This window comes from Chlorocebus sabaeus, chromosome 2, assembly GCF_047675955.1.
Source record: "Chlorocebus sabaeus isolate Y175 chromosome 2, mChlSab1.0.hap1, whole genome shotgun sequence".
In the NCBI taxonomy this organism is placed as follows: domain Eukaryota; kingdom Metazoa; phylum Chordata; class Mammalia; order Primates; family Cercopithecidae; genus Chlorocebus; species Chlorocebus sabaeus.
The window spans coordinates 58,189,670-58,212,499 of record NC_132905.1 but is presented as its reverse complement, the minus strand read 5'-3'; the positions used below and the strand labels follow the sequence as shown (position 1 = coordinate 58,212,499).

The following is a 22,830-nucleotide window of genomic DNA, read 5'->3' as shown; positions in this document are numbered from 1 at the left end:
TTTTACAAGCCAAAATAAATAGCAAGTGTATTAATTCAATTTGGTTGAGGAAATCATGCCCAAATTGTTTTCAATCTAAAACTGAAAGGAGGTGTGATGGTTTGTCTTGTTTGCTTAGGAAAAATAAACTACAGTAACTTTCAGATGGCTTCTCGGAAGCTAACAGCATCTAGAAAGTTCTCCTACACTCCCTGCTCTTCATCTATGGAAAGCCAAGAAGGTACTGAAGTGAGGGAGTGGAGTCTCTCCATTCCTGCCTTCGCTAGGACGCTAGGACGGTTTTGTGGCTATGACTCCCACTCTGTTCAGATGCTCAAATGCAACATTCCTCGGTGAGCTGCATTTTCCTTGGCTGAAAGAGGCAACATTTTGCTTAAATTATTGAGGCTACCACCTGCTACAAAACATGAATCTTGGCTGTCTGGCACAACAAAGAATCAGCCTGCCAAGAAAGGCAAAACTTGAACCGAAAACTGTCAAAGGTTTGAGGTCTTCTGTCCTTTTGAAATAGGCAAGCCAAAACAATATTCATTTTCAGTTGAACGAATTTAAGTGTGTTTAGATCCCACACAGCTAAGGATTTTGTATTTTCCGCTCTCTTTCATGAGAGCTGTTAGCAGCTCTGCTGTGAGCTGGACTTTTTCTTCACAGGCTCATGGAAAACTGGGCCTGTGGTGCTGCTGGGGTTTGGAGAGCTCTCTGATCCAGCGAGCGTGGTCCATGGACTGCAGGCAGCTGGAGAGGATGATACTTTTCAATTCCAAAGGTAATACATTTTGTAAAACCTCTAATTTCAAAATTAGAGGTTTATTTCTAGATAATGTGACTTCTAAACAGTTTTGGCTATCTTTATGTTTAATTTGAAACAAAATTCCCTAACAAAAATATAAGACTTTAGTTATCTTAAGAGTCAGTTATCATCATAGCAATGGTGCGTAACAAACCACGTCAAAACTCCATGTCAAACAACAAGCAGCATGTTGTAGGTGGTCTACATACCTAGGGGCGGACTGATGTCAGCTGATATGGCTCCAGGTTGTGGCTGGGTTTGTTTGCACCATATGTGTTTCATCCTGCTTGGACTGACAGTTACCTGAGGCATTTTCTATTTATGGTGAAATGCAGGTGCACAGAAAGGCAAGCACAAGGGCCCAGGCACATGTCAAGCCTCCGCCCACATCACATCCACTAACATCCCATTGACCAAAGTAAGTGTCATGGCCATGTGCATGAGCACGGAAGTGAGGACGTCCACTCTGCCCACACAGCAGGGAGAGAAGGATGAATATTTACTGACCGGCAGTGCAAACCAGCATGGTCATATAGAAGATGACTGCCTGTGTGATTTCATCTCAAACTTTTCATTTAAACAGGTTTTCTATGACTAGTTACAGTTCTCTCATTTCCCATAAAATATAGTAGAGTGTTGTGATAATATAATCTGTTATATTAAATAAATAAGAACATGTTACACATCAAATCACATTCCTCCACAAATATAACAAAACATGATAAAAACTAGCTATTAATATGTAAGATGGCCTACTATTCTTGACCAGGTCCACCTCTTGCCCTTTTTTTATTTTCATTTTTATTTTTTGAGACATCTCTTGTCCGTTGCCCAGCCTGGAGTACAGTGGTGCGATCTCAGCTCACTGCAACCTCCACCTTTTGGGTTCAAGTCATTCTCCCACCTCAGCCTCCTGAGTAGCTGGAATTACAGGCCCGTGCCACTATGCCAGGTTAATTTTTGTATTTTTAGTAGAGACGAAGTTTCGACATGTTGACCAAGCTGGTCTTGAACTCCTGACCTCAAGTGATCTCCCCACCTTGGCTTCCCAAAGTGCTGGGATTACAGACGTGAGCCTCTGCGTCTGACCCAATATCTTGCCTTTAAATATCTCCGTTCTGTGGGAGATTATTCTTTTCATCATCTTTGTGCAGTTGTGAGTTCTTTCTGCAACACTGCTCACATTTACTTTGTAAAGGATTTTTAGATCCAGTTCATGTTTATCTCTGGACTCCGCTATGCCAGGCACAAAGTTAGGTACTTTTATACACAATCTCTCATATTGTTATCATTATCGATAACAATAGCATTTAGAACTGTGAACAATAACATGGGCTTCACTCAAATGCCCATATATAATGTTGTCATACAGCAAAATATAAGCATGGTGATAACACTTAGAATAACCAAAGTCTTATATTTTGGGGCCCCCTCCAGAAAAAAAGCCTAGTAGACAAATACTTTGATTATTCATTTTGGGACAAATCAAACTGGTTTAAAAATATGATTACTTATAATTATCAGAGCAATTTTACTAATATGGATGAGTTGGAACCAGTGCTTCTGAAGAACCCATGTCAAGGCCTTAGCCTGCCTGTGGCTCTATCTGGGCCCCACAGACTGTCCAGCCGCCAGGTAGGTGAGACCCCAGCAGGCCCGCGGGTGGTCTCCACCTTTCCTTTCCAGCACTCACCATGGCCTACACACCCAGGCTATAGCCAGGCTTCCTGGCGAGATGACTTGTTTGGACTGTAAGGTCCATGTTTGCCCTTCCCATCATGTTATCCCTGGAGCCTAGCACAGTGCCTGGCCTACACTGGATGCGACTGTAATTACCACCATAGTATTGTGTTTCCTGACCAGATACGTGGATATATGTCGGAGATTTATTAGATTGCTGATCCTAAGACTTTCTTCCTGCTAGCTGGATTATGCTTTTGGGCCCTCTAAATATTTAACACCAAACGACCTCACTGTAGCCAGATTTTCCCACCACCTATTTCTGCTTGGTATTCACTACTAAGTTGGTATTATAAGAACTATCCAGTCACAGAATGGGCTATACACCTGAGATTTGTAAGACAGAAATATGTTCCCCTTAACAATGTTCAATCTGGTTATTAGATTTCCAGTGTAGGCTCATGAAATCCCACATAGTCCCTAATGTAACCAAAATTGTGTATGCCTACAACAAATTATAGATATTAAATACTACTCCTGTCATATTGGTGGCATTTAAGCTCAGGGAAACAAGAAATTACACCTTTAATGTGCTATTTAAAGAAAGACAGGGCTGAGTGTAGTAGCCCATGCCTGTAATCCAAGCACTTTGGGAGGCTGAGGCAGGAGGATTCATTGAGGCCAGGGGGTTGAGACCAGACTGAGAAACACATCATAGCCTCGTCTCCACAAAAAAAAAAAAAAAAAAAAAAAAAAAAAAAAAATATATATAGTCCCAGTTACTCAGGAGGCTGATACAATTTCTGGGAATTTGTAGGAGTTTGAGAGATTTCCACCCCTGGTTTTCTTTTAGATGTAAATGTGACGTTGGATGACCAGGCTTTCTTATATTTTATATGGAAGTAGCAGTTGGGTAACTCATGTCGCAATGTTTAAGTCAATTTTGGGCTGAATCAAGAAGGAAAGATGGGGAAGGAAGGAAATGGAGAGAGAAACAAAGGGAGGCAGAGACACAGTCAAACAGTAGGTGCCTCAGAGAAACAGATCTTCCTGAATCCCTGGGTAAGAGTTAGAAGGAAGAAAGAGTTTAAAAGTAGGTGAGAGAAAGCAGCTGCTGGGTGGGATGAACCGAAGGCAAGTGAATAATGACCGGCGCGGGGGGACACTCTGTTGGTTGTGCCTGAGGGAGGTGTTGGGGCTGAGAGTTACGGGTCCCCGTGTGTCCAGTGGGTGGCTGAGCCTCCACTGGCACAGAACAGCGTGGCGGCTGTATAGACAGGTGAGACAGCCCCAGTTATGGGGACCATGACATATGTTCTTTGATAGCATGCTTTTATTTCAGTTTTTAATTAATTAATTAGTTTCGAGACAGAGTCTCACTCTGTAGCCCAGATTGGAGTGCAGTGGCACCATCTCGGCTCACTGCCACTTCTGCCTCCTGGGTTCACGTGATTCTCATGCTTCAGCCTCCTAAGTAGCTAGAACTACAGGCACCCACCACTACACCCGGCTAATTTTTATATTTTTAATAGAGATGGGGTTTCACCGTGTTGGCCAGGCTGGCAGTGAACTCTGGGCCTCAAGTGATCCACCCATCTCGGCCTCCCAAAGTGCTAAGACTATAGACATGAGCCACCACGCCCGGCCTACAGCATGCTTTTCATAAACCGGAAAACTTCAGTTAATGAAATATGAATTTATTTATTTAAATTTTAATTTTTTGGATACATAGTATGCCCATATTAAAGATGAATTTAATCCATGTATACCTACCATTGTGTACTTTATAATGCATGGAGCCCTTGCAAATATTTACAAGGAGGTAGATAACACAGTGCAGGGGCTTCCTTCACATTACTGGGATATCACATACACTGTTTTGAAGTTTCTAGACACACATAAAGAAAGGAGAGTGGGAAAACTGATGATTTCCCTGGATATCAGTTTTATGCTGAAAGATTTAGTCACCGTTTCCTTCCCAGATAAGCTTACCTAACAGATGAGAAATGACCAGCTTTTGCTCTCGATTTAACAGGTGACAGAGGTAAAGGATGGGCTGCCCCACTTTCAAATGGCAAATAACCAACGACAGAACACTCTGGGTGGATTCCTCATAAAGGATAAGGGAATATAACCATGGCAGTTTTCATGGAAGACCAATCTTTGTTGCTCCTTTTAGGGAATAAATCATGCATTACTCTGATTGCAGATCTGAGATGGGCAGTAGGGTCCAGGTAGAGCGCCCGTAAAAAGGCGACTGTGAGGAAGCTCCTGAAATTAAAGCTGGCAAGCAAGAAGGAGCTTGAAGTCATTCTCTCACTGCTAACCAGTGGCAGCCTTTGAAACAGAATGTGCAAGGGTGCTTCCTAGAGGAAGGAGGGTGCCAGAGTCAACAGCCCAACCAAGGAGAGAGAGGGGGAAGTGATGATGCAGTCAATACCTGCGTGAGCTGTCGATTCCCCACTTCAGACTGAAGGGCACTAGCACTTGCTAATTAAAATGCTGGTAGAAATGTACAGACTATCTTTTCGGTTTTTGTTTTTGTTTTGTTTTAAGATGGGGTCTTGCTGTCACTCAGGCTGGAGTGTAGTGTACAACAACAGCTCACTGCAGTCTCAAACTCCTGGGCTCGAGCAATCCTCCTGTCTCAGCCTCTTGAGTAGCTGGGACTACAGCCACATGCCACTATGCCTGGCTAGTTTTTTAAAAAAAAAAATTTTGTAAAGATGGGGTCTTGCTATGTTGGCCAGGCTGGTTCCAAAATCCTGACTTCAAGTGATCCTCCCACCTTGGCCTCTCAAGGTGTAAATGAACAAATCAGCAACTTTGATAGTGACCATGCACATAAGGTGATCACACTTTAAAGTTTCAACTTGGGGCTGGGTTCGGTGGCTCACACCTGTAATCCCAGCAATTTGAAAGGTTGAGGCTGGCAGATCACTTGAGGTCAGGAGTTTGAACCCAGCCTGACCAAAATGGTGAAACCCCATCTCTACTAAAAACACACAAAAATTAGTTGGGCATAGTGGATCACACCTGTAGTCCCAGCTACTCAGGAGGCTGAGGTAGGAGGATCGCTTGAACCCAGGGCACGGAGGTTGCTGTTGTGCCACTGGTGGGTGGCAGAGACAGACTCTGTCTAAAAAAGAATAATGCAGCAAGATTCAGGAAGTTCTTCAATTTATGTTAATCAAGGGGAAAAAATGCCAGTTTCATCATCCTAGTTCCTGAAGGCAGTATGTAAGAGTTTCAGGAGTTAGAAAACAAGTAATTAAAGGTATGACTTTGCAGGAAAGGAAAACTAAGTTGATTTCCCCATTAAGTTCAAGAAGTAAAATAAAGTGCTAATTTTTTTAGTCATAGATGTACCCTAAAAGTAATGGGACAACTTTTAAATAAATTATTTTTAGTAGATGCTAAAAAGTCATTTTATTCTTTTGAACTGAGTGCTTTACTTTTAAACACTTGGAAATTGTGCTCTGCTGCCATTTCATGGTCACACTCAATGCTATAAAGATGAAGCTTCTCCAAGGAGAGAATCAGGACTTGGAGGGAAAGATTTGCTGGTCTGGTGGTCTGGCCATGAAGTTAGATCTCAAGAATATAAGAAATAAATTCAGGATTTATGCACACAATATTAACATGAAGTTTTCTTCATAGTTATTATATCTTTAAGGTCAAAGAAACAAGAATTATGTGCTACATTTTATAGTTTATATATTTTAAATTATGTCTATGCATATTTACCTATTCTTTTGTATTTTAATGAATAATTATATTTCATTTTTCTGCTTCAAAAGAGACATACAGTGGTTACATATGACTCATTCATCCTCAGAACAGGCCTGTGAGACAGGATTTATCATTTTATCCAGAAAACAAGGTACAGAGAGGTTAAATCTTGAGCTCAAGGTCACATGGCAAGCAAGTGAGTCAGCAGGACTCAAACCCCATGAGTCTATTTCAAAACCAGGTCTCATAGCACTGCAGTACACTTGCAGATGGATGTGTAACACGTTACTAAAATATACTCCAACTGGCATTTTACATGGGTAAATATCTTCAGCAAATAACTAGATAATGAAATATTTTCAAGTAGCAATCATAGAATATTAATAAATCGTGAAATAAACACTTATTAAAAAACAGGCTGGGCATGGTGGCTCATGCCTGTAATCCCAGGACTTCGGGAGGCCAAGGTGGGAGGATCGCTTGAGGTTAGGAGTTTGAGTCCAGCCTGGCCAACATGGCGAAACCCCATCTCTACCAAAAACACAAAAATTAGCCGAGTGTGCTGGTGCATGACTATAATCCAAGCTTCTCAGGAGGCTGAGGCAGGAGAATCACTTGAGACGGAGAGGCAGATATTTCAGTCAGCTGAGACTGCACCACTGCACTCCAGCCTGGATGGCAGAGCAAGACTCTGCCGTATATATATAAATATATATAAATTTATAAATAAATAAAAAAATATGTGTGTATATATGTGTATGTGTGTATATATATGTGTATGTATATATGTGTGTGTGTGTATATATATATATAAAATATCTTGCTCACAAATAGAACCAGACAATGCTCTTTTTACTTTTTAGAAGTCAAAGCATAAGATTTCTATGCCCGAAACGTGACCTGTCTCATTCTGCTCTGCTGAATAAAAAGGGAAGAATATATTAGATATAACATAACAAAGGCTTTGTTCGATGATGCATGCAATGGAATTTTAATGTTATACTTTTCCTATAAACATGCTTTTAATAAGGCAGAAAACTATATTTAGCTAAAGATGAAAATAATTGACCCATTTTGAGCCATTAAGGCAGTTTATTTTTTTTTTACTTTACTTTCATCCTACTTTTCATTTTCATGGAAAGTACAGAGGTAATAGCAGATGAATTTCAATTAGTTTCAGTTAGTGCCATAAATTGTTATCATGTATTGGGTTGCTGGGTTCTATCGGAAACCCCCCAGCAGAACACTCCAGGTTTTGTTTGCAGTTGAAAGCAGCATTTGAGCCTGTGATGTCAGCTCTTCTCCATGGCACTGGAGCAGTTCTAACAGTTTAGGGTAATTTACTTATATAAATCCATCCAACTCTAGAGCCCAGAAAACCATGACCTCCGGATGGACTCATTCCCTCACGGAACCACTGTGTTCTCCTTTGGAAGCAGAAGATGTGAAATAAAACAGTGACTGCGCGAAGGAGCTACACTTTGGGGTGGTATCTGCGTGCGTCTGCAATGGGTAGAAGTTCAAAGGAGAGCCGACTTCCTCCTGGGAGTATCTCTTGTTCTTGATGCCCAATATACACTGTTCTAGAACACTCCATCCACCATTCTCCCCTCACATCCCTGGGCTTCAGTAACGTCAGCCCTGGTGTTTGCCAGGATTCAGGGTGTGGTTCCCGGAGGGACCAGTCACCCAACCACAGCCAATGGGACACGATGAAACTATTTTTCACTGTCCTTGGCTCCCTTGCCCCAACTCACATGCTAAAGTATTTAAAAAAGGGGAAATTAGCACCGTGGGAGTACAAATCAACTATGATGAAAACTGTCCACGTTTCTCCTGGTGTTATCAGGGTGACATGAAGAAAAAGCAAGGACTGAAATGTCCAGGACGGTCACGGATTGCTCCATGCGACCTTTCAAACATGCAGGAACACAGCCCTGCTCCTTGCTTTCCATCATGCGCCAGACTTCTAGCTTCTGGCTTCAAATGCCAATGACACAGGGAGGTGGGAGGGAGTCCCTAGAAAAACTCCAATCAGCCTGCAGATTGGGGTGGAGCCTCAAGAAGTCCATGTCATTTGCAGTGGGAAGGAGCCTGGCCCCTCCTCTTCCTGTGTGGAACCTGGGATTCAAGTAGCCTGCTGGCCTTGCGCAGGATCCTGCTTCCCCGCCCCCCCAACTCCCCTTTTTTTTTTTCTTTCACCCAGTAAAACCCTGTTTTACTCACCCTTCAAACCCTCTGCAAGCCTACATTTTCGTGGCCATGGGACGGACAAGGACCCCGTCTTTAGCTGAACTAAGGCAAAGCCCCGCAACACCACCATCTCATAGCTGACTTGGAAATAAGCTAGAAGCGGCTGTGTCAGCAAGACCACCAAATGCAGCAAGGGTGGCCACTTCCAGCTAGCTCCTGCGTGCATAGCTGCCTTGCCTCAGCTGGCTGCTGCCATCCATGGTAAGCCATTCTCCCGCGGTCACCTTCTCTCCGCTGGCATGGGTACTACGGATGGAAACGCCATTTTCCCAAAGTGCTATGTGTGTACAGTGGCACCCGCCTGGTCAGCTCCCATTCCTAAAAGGTAACCAGTTAAAACTTGGACGTGGCTGGGTGCTTGCCGCCCGCCAATGTCTGTCCCTGCCCATGCCTCCGGCTTCATCTCCTGCTGCTGCCCTTCACAGACTCTGCCCAGGCCACGTTGTTGGCCCAGTGTCTTTTGGACACAATCCATACTCCCCCAGCCTCTCTGTCTGCTTATCCTGTCCCTCTTCAAGACTAAGCTCAAATCCTCCTTTCTCGGGGAGGCCTTCTCCAAACTTCGCAGCCTCCAGGGCTCTCCTGAAGGCCACAGCGCCTCTATAGCTGACTGGCACCTGGTGTACACGGATCCCTGGCTTTAAATAGAGACTGATATCCTCAACTTCATCAGTGCCTGGTGGCAGGAGCTGAGACTTCTACTCTGGGGTACCTTTAATTCCATCACACGGTAAGAGCAATGCTAATGGCAGCCTCTATTTATAAAACTCTTTCTATGTATGAGAGACTGTCCTGAGTACGGCATGCCATCTCATTTATCTGTTTTCACCCTCTCAGCATCCCATGTGAGGTAGATATTATCTGGAATCTGAGAAACAGAGCGGTTAAATAACTTGCCCAAGGGAAACGGCACAGCCAAGATTTGAACCCAAGTCATGTGACTCCAGAACCTGAGCTAGACTGCCTTTATAAATGTCTGTTATTCGTGAGGAGGAACTTAACTCATCCTGTTTAGCCAGCATGTTATTACTGCCGTTATCAAGTATGAAGTTTTAAAGAAGAGCTTCAATTTCATTCAAGGGTTCTCTTGTCTTCATCTCAATTGACCATCTATTTCCAAGTTAGGCCGAATGCAAAATGTTTTGATAAAACTCACCATGTGGAGGGGGCAGGGGTAAGGAAAAGAGTTACATCCTGAACTGTCTTCACTTACATTCACTAAAACATTTATTTTCATTTACTATGTGCCAGGCACTATGCTGGATACAAGTGACATTGAGATATAGTAGAGCTGAAATTATCTAAGAAATGGCTTGGAGCTTCAACCAAGTATGGTACTGTAGATGTCTCAGAAGCAAAGTTGCAACAGCTGTATTCTTTTCAAAATGCAGTTCTGGAAAGACCACTAGGCTTTGCACAGTATGAAAAGGGATTTGAAAGCCCAGCAATGAAACTCAAGTATCATATACCCAAAGTCTCAGTTAAGAAATAGAGGTCACAAGGTGACTGAAGCGATTTGGCATGAATGTCTATTTCTACATGGAATGCCCTCCCTGCTAAACATATTTCAGCCTGCCAGGGAAGCCAACGGTGTATTTAGGAGGCTCTACCTCGAGGCCTTCTCTCACGCTGGATCCTACTCTTTGCTGCATTTCCTGGGAGCCTCTGTGGGTATAATTCTGTCTTGTGGTTGTTGGTTCTTGGCTCAGGTGGGGATGGGCTTTCTGTCCTAGGCCTGCTCTGCTCTGAGATTTGGACTGTGATCCAGTGATGCTGCAAGAATAATAATGGCAAGAATAAGATCTGAATGGGACTAAAGTTATGTCTGAATATGACCTGAATTACAGAAAAGATACAAAGAGGAGAAAGTTTTCTTAAGGCAAGATGTTAACATTTTTTCTTAACTTTGTTTACTTGAGAATTCACTTGAAAAGGGCCTCTACATGGAGTTAAATTAACTTGGCCAGGTCAGCTTTCCCTGAAGGCTCCCAGAGCTTGGTCCCAGCATGTGAGTGTTAAGAGCATCTACCTGGGAGGTGCCTTGGGGAGTGATTAAGCACCAGACCTGGAGAAAAATCACCTGCATATAAGACAGGAAACTAATTTCCACATACTTCTTATTCTGGCTCTTTGGTGGACAAAAGCAAGCACTCCAATTGGCTTTATACACTGGCTGCTGGGAGACAGTCTTAAATCTTGAAAAAGCATTTCCCTTTAAGCGGGCAGTGCAGCATCACCATCTCTGACAACTGGCCAAGTCAGCAGAATAGCACTGATGCTATTCCTCCATCTGAGAACCAAGAGGACAATACAAAGGCACTTGAAAGAGACCATAGTGCTTCTTGCTTTGAGGTTTCTAAATTCTCTGCCATCAACATTCCACCTTAAGAACTTGCAGTACCACTTTCGAAGGGTCTTGTCTTGGTCAAATGCTCCCTAGCCCAAACATCCAAAACACACAGAGGTTCAAAGTTAAAGCACAGCACTGCAGGCTAACAGGACTGGGTGCACTCTTAAAGATGTACTGTGCATTTTGTATTGAACGACTGGCTTTTGTGCTTTTGGGGAAGTTATGGTACTGGGGAACTTATGGTACATTTGGAGGTCTGGACTTCATGAAATGGTAATGATTTGTCAAAAATGTTATGGCTAAAAGCAGGTTACTACAAACTACAGCTCATCGTCTGGTTTCATAAATAAATTTTATCAGAACACGACCATGCTCATTCATTTACATATTGTCTATGGTCACTTGCTCACCAAAAGGGCAGAGTTGAAGAGTTGCAACAGAGAGCGTATGGCCTGCAAAGTCTAAAAGAAAAAAAAATTGTAAGATAAGGTCTTGCTCTGTCACCCAGGCTGGAGTGCAGTGGCATAATCATGGCTCACTGCAGCCTTGATCTCCCAAGCTCAATTGATCCTCCCACATCAGCCTCCTGAGTAGCTGAAACTATAGGTGTACACCACCATGCCCAGCTAATTTTTGTATTTTTTGTAGAGGTGGGGTTTTTCCATGTTTCCCAGGCTGGTCTCAAACTCCTGGGCTCAAGTGATCCTCCCACCTCGGCCCCCACAAAGTGCTGGGATTGCGGGTGTGAGTTACCATGCTCAACCAAGTCCAAAATATTTACTCTCTGGTATTTTACAGCAAAAATTCACCAACCAATGGATTAGAGAATTTTCCCTGATAAGAAAATACTCTGAGTCTACATAGATCATGGGGTAATTATTACAGAATGACTAAAAGGCTAAAACAGGTTTAAACATACATAGATGCAAAACTGAAAATAATTCCAAGCTTGGATGAAAGTATGAAATACTTTATGACATTTAAAAAATCTGGGTTGCCAGTATAATCTATCTCTATATCCCATCTCTACCCAAAGGTTCCAGACTCAGCTGGTTTTATGGGTGATTTCTGTCCAACTCTTAAGTTACTTTGTATTTCAGATCCCCAAAGAATATAGAGAGCTTCCAAAAATGCTTTGTGAGACTAGCATACCCTTGATTCCAAAAACCTGACAAGCAATGCATAAAAGAGAGAACTACAGGTCAATCTCATTTATGAATTTAGAGGCACACAGTCTATAAATAGTATCAGCAAATTGAATCCAGCAACGTATTGAATGCCGTTTGATACTCATTTTTAAATGCTGAATGTCGTAAATTAGTAACTTTTTAATGTAGTAAATGTTATAACTTGGCAAAAGTTAATACCTAAATGATCCACCAAAAATTATAATAAATTATATTTAATTTTAATGTATTAACAAATATAATTAGATTATACTCATATACATGTATTAAATAAATTAGCATGTTTAATTTTACACATCGATGCCCACTTTCTGGGCACTTAGTGGTTTTACATCCTTGGGCTGAACTCTAAACCACAGGTGGCTGTGGAACAGAACCAGGTCACTAACTGTCTTCTCACTTTTAGGCAAAAGAAAGGGGCTGCTTTAAGTAATCTCCTAACCTTGACTTCTAGGTTTCAGTTAAAGACACAAAAGCAGCCAGGCCCTCTTCTGGTTGTTTCACTGGCTGAATGATTTCAATGAAATTCAAGCAATAGAGAGAAAGATGCTTGAGAATACACTTTTGAGTGGCAGAGGCATTGGCACAAATGTTTCACTTTTTCATTTCGATTTAAAAAGTGGCATGTAACTCGAGTCTGTGTATTTGTGGGAAGGACTGTACGGGCAACACCAAGAAAGAGAACAATAGGTTGTGAAAACAAGAAAAGGCCCTTCCAATAGAAGCCTTTTTCTTCCTAGGTCTTTTCAGCTTCACAAAAGAAGACATATTTTCCATATAATTGCTAAACATGTTTGCTTATTAAATTATTCTTTAATTAGTTAATGATTTTAGCTATGCTTTGCTCTTCGGATATTCATTTTGTATAATAAAATAATTATAGATAATTAAACTATCTCAAGCCTTTTTCTTTCCCCCAGCAAACATGCTGGGTATCCAAAAATGACAACAAGTTGTAAATTAATCTGGAAAACAAAGCATGACAGATGAATGATTTGGTTGGAATTAATTAGGCACTAATTATATACTGGAACTAGATGAAGAATGAGACTCATTATAAAAATAAAACGCTCTTCTGAAGAGATGCACAGTTACCGACATCCTTACCTTCTGTGGTGATGGAGTTATTCCTTATCCAAGTCAGTGCCTTAAAGCAATCCTCTTCCTCGTTGAGAGTGAAATGGTTGCAAGGAACTTTCCCTGTGTACCGCCGCCGACTGCTGTTGGGAACCTCTCTGTTTGTCAGGTGTTGACTAATATCAGCCCCTGTGGGGCATGGGACCTGAAGTATGTTAGAGAAATGCTTGTTTCAGCGATAATAGATAAAGTGGTGACAGTGGTTAAAAAAAAAAAAAGTAGACATAGCAATGTTCAGTATGTCTTTTTCTGTCCCCAGATACAATCAATTAGATTTTAATCCAAGTAAGAAAAACACACACACACACACACACAGGTGAAATGAGCACCTAGAAACAATTATCAGAGGGAGTTGCTCTAGTTATGTAATGCTGTGTAACAAACTGTTTCAAAATTCAGTGGTAAAAATCAACCATTAGGCTCCCAGCCTATGTAGGACAGTAATTCAGACATGGCAAGGTGGGGAATGGCTTGTCTCTGTTCCACAGTGTCTGGGGCCTCAGCTAGGAAGACTCAGGGCCTGGGGCCTGAAATTATCTGAAGATAGTTAAACTATCTCAATCCTTTTTCTTTCCCCTGGAAAATATGCTGGGTATTCAAATGTGACAACAAATTGTCATGATTTGCCTTGCAGTTGATGTTGGCTAAGGGTTGGATTTGAGCTGGGGTTGTTGGCCAGAACACCTACATGTGGCCTCTCCATGTAGCTTGGGCTTCCTCATAACATGGTGGCTGGGTTCCTAGGGCAAGTGTTCTGAGAAAGAGAGAGCCAATACAGAGAGGTCCAGGTTCTTTTCCAGCCTAGTCTTGGAAGTTGACCAGTGTCTCTTCCACCATATTCGATTCATGGAGGTAGCCATAAAGGCCTGCCCAGGATCAGGGGAGGGAACCTCAACTCCACCTCTTCATGTAGGAGAGGCAAGGCTCTGGAAGAGGACATGGAAGTGAATTGGATGTGGTAGCCATTTTTGGCAAAAATAATCTGCCACAGAAACAATTATATCTGGGGTTGAAATTTAAGGGTATAGAGGGGCTAGGCAGAAAAGAAAAGGAAGGAAACATTATTATTTACTTATGAAAAGTATAGAATTATTCCTTGTCTTGTCAGAGAAATATTCTCCTTCTCTTTATTCCCCTCCATCTTTCTCTCAGTTTTGATGCAGATGTGTGTGGGAACAGAAACTTTCCTCTACTGTAAGGAAAGTAACAGTAAAAACACAATAAAGGATGATAGCTGATACTCGTCTTCTGTGTCAAGGATACTGTGGTAAACTGGAGGGTTTGTGCTTGGGCCAGAGAGATCAGCCATGACTCAGCTCCATCTAGTTGCTGCCAGTATAGAGTATGGATCCAGTATGGCCAGATCTGACTTCCCAAGAAATGCCAGGCCCTTGGGTTTTCATGTAGACTCCTGATTTTTTTTTTTTTTATTATATTGGTTCAAATTAAAATCAGACAAGGAAGTGTCATTGCAAAAACCAAATAAAACAGCATAGTGACCTGAGTTTCCCCAAATGGGCCACCACTTGGTCCCTCTGATTTTTGACTGGTTGCCAGATGGAGGTTATGAGGAGAAAAAGAGGGCAAGCAGAGGGGCAGCCTAGAGGGAGCCTGAGGTCTTTGGTGGAAGATCGATACCTACTGGCTTGCTGCATTCTGGGTCTAAGACCTCAGGGCTGTGAGGCAAGAATACTCCTAGAGCTATTACAGGCAATAAGTTCACTTGCGGTCAAGATGGATATTGGGGTAGAGGAAGTTCTTTATCCTTTGACAAGCAGGCAAATGCTGGCTGGTGCTTAAACTCATAGGGCTTGACTAAACTCCAGCTGACAGGAAACTTTTGGTTATACACTTCCTCAATAGAAATTGTAAAGCCTTAGTACATTGCCGTGATGTATTTAATGCAATTTCAAACTAGATTAAATTAAAATGAAACAGAGCAAAACAGAACCAATGTTTAAAGCTGGATATTCTTTCTCCATTAAGAAGCTGCAGTGAAATTATATTTAGCAAAAGGGAACAACTAAATAAATAGTGGTCATTTACTGTAACCAAAATTGAGGAGGTAAAGTTTTCTTATTAGTAATATAGCTTGTTTAGTAATACCCCACTAAAATGTTGATAGCATTATATTCATAGTTATTATAAAGCAGCCCACTGAAGGCTTTGATGAAAGGTTTGACATGCACAATACTGAATACTGTGCTTCAGGTTTTGAAACCTCACTGGAACTACAAGGAGCATTGTAGCATAAAAGAAAATAAAATTTGGGTAACATTACATCAGTTTAGTAAGTCATGATTTAACAATTGAAAAAGCCTTGGCAGAAAGTGGCAGCGCTAAAGAACAAATTGAGAGCCCTTCATTTCTAAAAGTTTCAAGTAGTGGGTGTCTAGGCAAAAACAAAAAAGGAAGAGGAGAAAAAAGAATAAGGTCCGAATGGAAAATTAGCTCACTACGATCTTGAAATGTAATTGCATTCTGACAATCCACATAATTCTTGTGTGCACTTAAATGTGTAGAGTTGTTTTGCATACTTCTCTACTATAAAGAATAAGAGCAATTAAAGAAAACCTAATGGGATTATGGCATTTTCACAAAGTAGGCAGAACTGAAGCTAGGATTATAAATTCCAAAGCCACACAAATTTGTCTGCACAGAGTTGAGGAGAACTCAGTGAATTAGAAAACAATCTATGGAAAAAAAAGCTTGCTTTGTGACCAGTTCATCATTTACTGTGTTCTTTCATTGAATGGAAGCTTTTAGCAGAAAAATAATTTGTATGGAGACATTGAGAAGAAGCCAGTACAAGAAATTTCCTTCTTCCATGTGTGCCTGTGGGACCACAGAGCTATCCAGCCCTGAAAAGTAAAAACAAGCTTCCTTTCTGAATGGTTCATCACATACTGTTTTCTTTCATTGAATAGCAGATTTCAACACTAAGAGGAGTTTGTAGGCAGACATTTAGAAGAAGCTAGCAGAAGTTTCTTACACCCATACACTCCTATTGGTCAAGAGAGGTCACCAGCCCTGAAAAAGAAAAAGAGGCAAAGGAGAGAACAGTCTTTGATATAAGGGCTTGGTTATCTTTAATGAAGTGCCATGAGGACTGGCTATCCAAACTGAGGGTCTCTGCCACTGACTAAAGTGCCACTAAATTTGAATGGAGAGCAGCAGATAACTTTTCAACCACACTGATTTGCCATTGCACAGTGCCACCATCACTTAGCAATAACTCACGGTGGCTAGGACTGCTGGCTGCCTAACTCAATATTCTGTCTTCCTTTCTTTCTTAGTAACAGACTCGGGAAATATGCTCAGCTGAAAAACTGCATTTTCCAACTCATGACCTAAGAGGTGGTCAGGAGATACAAGCAGGAGTCCTTGGATGAGGTAATGAGAGAAGTCATCATGCTCTAGTCCTTCCTCTTTCGTGCCTCTTGAAAATGGAATGACTGGAACCACAGCAGCCATCTCGAGATGCTGAGAATGGAAAACACACATTAAAAACAGAAAGAGGGCCAGGCATGGTGACTCACACCTGTAGTCCCAGCACTTTGGGAGGCTGAGGCAGGCGGATCCCTTGAGCCTAAGAGTTTGAGACCAGCCTGGGAAACATGGGAGATCTCATCTCTACTAAAAATACAAAAAAAAAAAAAATTAGCTGGGTTTGGTGGCATGCACCTGTATAGTCCCAGCTACTTGGGAGGCTGAAGTAGGAGAATTACCTGGGCCTGGGAGGTCAAGGTTGCAGTGGGCTGTGATTGCACCACTGCACTCCAGCCTGGGTGACAGGAGTCAGAACTTGTCAAAAAAAAAAAAAAAAAAAAAAAAGATGGAAGGGCCTGGGTTCCTGATGACATCAGGGAGCCACCTTACCGGGCCTGGGTTGCTTTTCTACAGATATTTTTAATGAGAGAAAGAAATAACCTTTTTCTTTTTGAACTGCTTATTTGACTGTAGCTATAAATACTAAGCTCTAGAATCTCTGTGGTAATGACTTTTAAAAGCCGTCAAGTATAAGCCTTGCACCATATCAATGAGAGATAAAGGGAAACAACAAGAAAGGGAAAAGAGAGGGAAAGAGAAGGAAACAGAGACAGTGCTTGATCCAGGGCCAGACCACCTGAGTTTGGACCCTAGTCTACCACCTCTGTAGTAACCGACCTTGGGCAAACTACCTAAGCTTCATGGTATGGCACGTCGGTTCTCTCAACTACAACACGGGGATGCAAATGGCAGTGACCTCAGGGTATGTGCGAGTTCCATCTGTTACCATGTGTCTGTCTCATGGTAAACATTCAACGGCAGTCAGGTGCTCAACCGCTTTGAGGTTCCCTAGCAGCAGGCTCCTGTCTCCTAGGGCTGACCGTTTTCTTTGGAGTAGATTTGAGTGAAAGTTGTTCCTCGGGATGAATAAACACTGCATTCCCGTCACTTTTAGGACCTAGATCTGTTTCCTAGAGCCATCATGTACAAGACTGAATTTGGTCTCCGTATGAAAATTCTTCAAGTATTTGAGGACTGGCTGGCCATCCTGCACACCCTGAATCTTCACCCCTCTGGCTGCACATCTGGAGTGACAGAGCCTGTCCCTCGCTGTGCTTCAGCTTGTTCCTTCCCTTCTTCAATGGGACTCCAAGGAATGAAGGTCATATTGCAAGTGCACTTCTGTTTTTGTGGCACATCCTCTGATACAACCATGTTCAGCAGGTAACTGGTTCATGACCTCTATATTCTCATCATGGATTTTACCCTTGGTCAGGTTTAATGCTTTTCTTTCTCCAATTCCCTTTCTTGGGCACTAATATTATTGCTGTTTCTAATTAAGCTGTGTGAAATTTGCCTGACAGTCTTTTGCTGGTGCACTTTGAACCATCTTATTTTTAAACTTTTGTTGCCCTTTGATTGGGTATTTCTCTTATATTTTGAATTAAGTGTAAAAACAGAGTCTTGGTTCTTGTAACAGGGTGGTTTGAAGCCCTAACCCTAATCCACCCATAACATTCACCACTATTTTCTCCTCATGTCATTCTGGTTTACACCTTCACTTTTAACCATTGTGTCTGTTTTCCTTTGTTTTCTCCCTTTTATCTTCTGCAGTGTTGGGAAGGTGAATTTCTTCATGCTGTTTCAAAGGATTCTTTAATCTTATTTCTTCTAAATATAAGAGTCACACTGAAATAGTACTTTTGGGTTTCTCCACTTAAGACAATGCATATTCCTCCCTTGCTACCTCCCTCCCAATTGTCAACAACTTCTTGGTCTTTATTAGATTAATTTAACTTAAGAGTCATTTTTCTATTTTGCATCTATTCTCAGATTTACAATAATTATTTAGATTACATTTATAAATTGTTTGTGGTGCTTGCCACCTGTCCTTTTATATGATTATGAAATTCTAAATTTTCTTTCTTTTTTTTTTTTTTTTTTTTGGAGACAGAGTCTTGCTTTGTTGCCCAGGCTGGAATGCAATGGCACAATCTCGGCTCACTGCAACCCCCGCCTCCTGGTTCAAGTGATTCTCTTGCCTCAGTGTCCCAAGTAGCTGGGATTACAGGACCCCGCTACCACACCAGGCTAATTTTTGTATTTTTAGTAGAGAGGGGGTTTCACCATGTTGGCCAGGCTGGTCTCGAACTCCTGACCTCAAGTGATCCACCCATCTCGGCCTCCCAAAGTGCTGGGATTATAGATGTGAGCCACCACACCTCGCTGAAGTTCTAAATTTTCTTTTCTATCTCAATTATTTTGAGTGCACATTAAGCAAAGAACATGGAAGATAATTTTTCTGAGGCCTTGTATATAAAAGAATGGCTATCTGCTATTTTCAAATATGAGAGATTTAGGTGGGCATATAATTACTGAATCACCACTTTTCATCAAAATTCTGTGAGGTTAGTTTCATTTTCTTTTGCTATTTAACACTGGAGATAAAATTTTTGGTATCTGTTTTATTTTTGTTCTTTTTTAGGGGGAAAGGTTGTAATCTGTTATTTTTCTTTTGAAGTTTGTTCAATTTTTTTCTGCCATTCTATGAGAAACTATTTATTATCCCCAATGCAGTTTGATCACCCAGCCTCTGAAATGGCAGCTGAAGCATCAGAAGAGCAGAGGCTGAGCTAAGAAGGCCACAGGGTTAGACAAAAATGGAGATGGGTGACTAAGAAAGAACTGAAATTCTGTCAGAACATAACTGAGAACATTTTTCTATGGTTTTGCCTAGAATGTGGTCAGCTGGACAATATGTTTTTCAGGTAAAAAGAAGTTTTCTTCTAGAATATCTTTAATTATTGTCTCTATTCCTTTTCTTTGAGTCTCCTCTTCAGGAAAACCAATTATTTCTATGCTGCCTCCATGCCTATCAGATCCTGTTTTCTCCTGAACCAAGCATATCCCTTTGTCCTCTGCTTCTGCCCTCCAGGGGTGCTCTGTCTTCAGCATCACTAACTGTTTAGCAGCAGTTCTGTCTCTGATGGGGATTTCATTTTAATTCTTTCTTATTCACCCATCTCCCTTTTCATCTGTGGCCTTCTCAGCTTTGCCTCTGCTCTTTCAATGGCTTCAGCTCCCATTTCAGAGGCCAGGTGATCAAATTGTATAGAGGATGATAGTTACCTGCAATGTGTGTGTGTGTGGGGGGGGGCCTGAATTTTTTAACATTTTCAAAAATATGTTCTTCCTCTGATTTTTCCAAATATTGTATTATTCTCTTTCTCTTATTGTGTTATCTTTTTATTCTAGTTGTCCTTTGCTATTCAACAAACTCGCACCAAAACTTAGTAGCTTAAACAACAACTACTTTCTTAACTTTCCAAGATTTTGTTGGTCAGAAATATGGATAGCATTTTGGTGATCAATTCTTTTATTCTGTGTGCTGTGGACAGGAGTCACTTGGCAACTTTCAGCTGGTGGATGGAGTGATCTGGAGGATCTGAGATTGTTTCACTCACATGCCTGTTCGCAAGGCTGGCCGAAAGGCTGGGATCAGCAGAGACTGTGAGGCAGAGAGCTCACCTACGGCATCTCCAGCATGGCAACCCCAGGGCATCAGAACTTCTCACGTGGCACCTCAGGACTCCAGGAGTGACTGCTGCCACAATCCAGGAGGCAGTGTATGGCCTCTGTGACTTGGCCTCAGAAGTCACACCATGTCACATCCTTTGCAGTTTATTGGCCGAGGCAGTCACAAGGCTGCCCAGATTCAAGGAGAGGAGACATAGACCTCTTAGATGGAAGAGGCATCAAAGAATTTGCAGTCATTTTTAAAACAGCCAGTTTTCTTTGACTGCATGCTTTTATTTTCCCCTGTAATCATTCTCAAAGTGAGATCTCTTTATAGTAGGTGACGTCAAATGACATGGGGGAGTGTCTTTCTCAGGTCTCTTACTGGGAGGTACAGTACTGGTGTGGATTCCTCCCCGCTGTGTGTAGAAGGTTCTCACCTGGGCTGCATCATTCTGGATGCTACACTGTTACTGACCCAGTCTAAGACATGATTAATCCCTTTGGAGACAATGTCACATTGCCAACCCACATCAAGCTCACTGTATACTGCAGTCCCAGCTATTCTTCTTGCTTGCTTGGAAGTACCTGCCCTACCTGCCAGCTGCTAGTGACCCCCGACTCATAAACAGTCCGTGCCATAGTCTTCTCATGCTCAACACCAAACTCATTTGATTTTGAGTTGGTACATTTTTGTTCTTCCTATTTATGAGGTTCCTCAAATCCAGGCCTGGGGCAGGCATCTCTCTGCTACTCCATGACTGTCCATGAGTCATGGAGAGTGGCCCTATGATCTCAGAGGGGTTTTCAAAACCAGAGTGTGTTTGCCAACAAAAATGATCAACATGGTTTGGAGTGGTGGAGAAAGAGTTACAGAGTCCAGAAAGTGAGCCAGCTAAATCTCCATCTTTGAAAATGGAGAGGTTGTAGATAATGTCTGAAGTTGACAGAGCAAGGAAAAACATTCTATAAACATATTACTGTATTTGGAGTTATGCGGATAGCCACTGAAGAACTGAGAAAAGAAATGCTTGAAACTGGTTGCCTCTGGAAAGAGCTGGGAGGAAGAGTGGGCTGGGAGAGAGACCAGCTCTCCTTATGCTCAGCCCTGCAGTGCAGTGTAGTATTTTACCTTGTGCATGGATTTTTGTAATAAAAAATAGTGATGTGCATTTGAATATTAAAACATTATACAACAATTTAGAGTGAGGTGTGCCATTTAAAAGTCTGGTTAGAAGCTGCGGTTTGTAATTACATTTTATAAAGGGTTGTCTTCTTGCTTTGGGTTTAAGCTCTGTTTTCATTATTTTAATTTGTTTTTTAGAAAATCACAAAATTGGGACAAAACCAGGAGAGAGTTGAAGAGAATGGGGAAAGGGGGAGAAAAGCTCCCCAGTGAATTCAGCTGCCCTTTCTGTATCACTCTATGTACTTTGATTTTATGTCCTTCTGGAAAAATTAAATTGGAACTCCCTTTATCACTTCTTCATTTCATTTTTTTTCCGTTGTAAAAAGGGCAAGAGCTTAATGTGCCACAGACTAAAGCTGCAGGGGCAGCTGGGCACACATGGGCAGATGCCCGAGGCTCCGGGCAGCTGGCTGGGTCTTCCACTCAGTTTCCAAAGTACGCAGTCGCAGCAGCAGCTGGAACCTGGCAGGCAGGTGACAGGGAGACAAGCTAAGGGGGTGCATGGTATTTCTCTCTGGTTTAATGTTTTAACAAGTAAGAGGAACACTTAAGTATTAAAACAAAGTATCCCTGCAGTAAATATTTATCCTTTAACCATAAAAATACCGTTTTATACCCTTTGAGAATCGACAGGAGAGCAGAGGAGAGGAGGGGAGGGGAGGAAAGGGGAAGGGAGTGAAGGGGAGAGGAATAGAGAGGAGAGGAAGGAAGGGGAGAGGAGAGGAGAGGGGATGGGAGGGGAGGGGAAGGATGGGAGGGGAGCGGAGGAGAGGAAAGAGATTCTTCAGAGGTTGATCCAAGCTACTCAAAGGGTTGTTCATTCACCAGCAGCATCGGCCTCACCTGGGAGCTTGTTAGAAATGTAGCATCTTCCTGTTCCCCTAAGTGGTCTGACAATCTGTGAAAATGTGAACCTCAGGCAAATCGAGAGGTTCAAATCTTTGTGTTCACTGAACACCTGTGAAATTGCCCAGGCCATCAGGGTATGCATAGATGAAGAGCATACCATATTTTTATGATTAAAGGATAAATATTTACTGCAGGGATACTTCATTTTGATATTTAAGTGTTCCTCTTACTTATTAAAACATTAAACCAGACAGAAATCTTTCAGTATCTGAAAGATGTCACTTTATAGAGACAATGTGTACCATTCTGACGTTACAAAGGTGGAGCTGGTAGGCGTGTCCAGGCCAAACGGTGGGACTGGACACAAGGTCAGTGACCCAAAAAGAGTGCTGAATGTTTGCTGCACATGCTTAAAAATGCAGAGAGCCACGCTGAACATAAGGATTTACATGTAGATTCTCTGGTCATTGAGCATAGCCAGGTGAACAAAGTACCCAAGATGTGTGGCCAGACTCACAGAGCTCAGGGTCAGGTTAATCCATGTGTGAGCTCTGCCTGCCACAATGAGATGAAGATTATTGAAAAGGAACAGATTGTTCCTAAACCAGAAGAGGCTGCACAGAAGAAAAAGATAACCCAGAAGAAACTGAAGAAATGG

General features: G+C 42.0%; 1 protein-coding gene and 1 long non-coding RNA gene across 6 annotated transcripts in view; one reads left to right on the top strand and one right to left on the bottom strand.

Annotated features, from left to right (window-relative positions):
- Positions 1-22,830, bottom strand: part of CFAP61 (cilia and flagella associated protein 61) — a 282,902-nt gene that overhangs the window by 74,629 nt on the left and 185,443 nt on the right. For all 5 annotated transcript variants that reach the window (XM_073008639.1, XM_007961384.3, XM_007961391.3 and 2 more), the window contains one exon: positions 13,100-13,274. In XM_073008639.1, the coding sequence (XP_072864740.1) occupies positions 13,100-13,274 (175 nt within the window). The remainder of the gene's footprint in view (positions 1-13,099; positions 13,275-22,830) is intronic.
- Positions 8,303-21,612, top strand: LOC140709559 (uncharacterized). The gene is made up of 4 exons (XR_012090057.1): positions 8,303-8,656; positions 16,426-16,522; positions 17,581-17,842; positions 20,017-21,612. It is a non-coding gene; the product is annotated as an uncharacterized lncRNA (long non-coding RNA).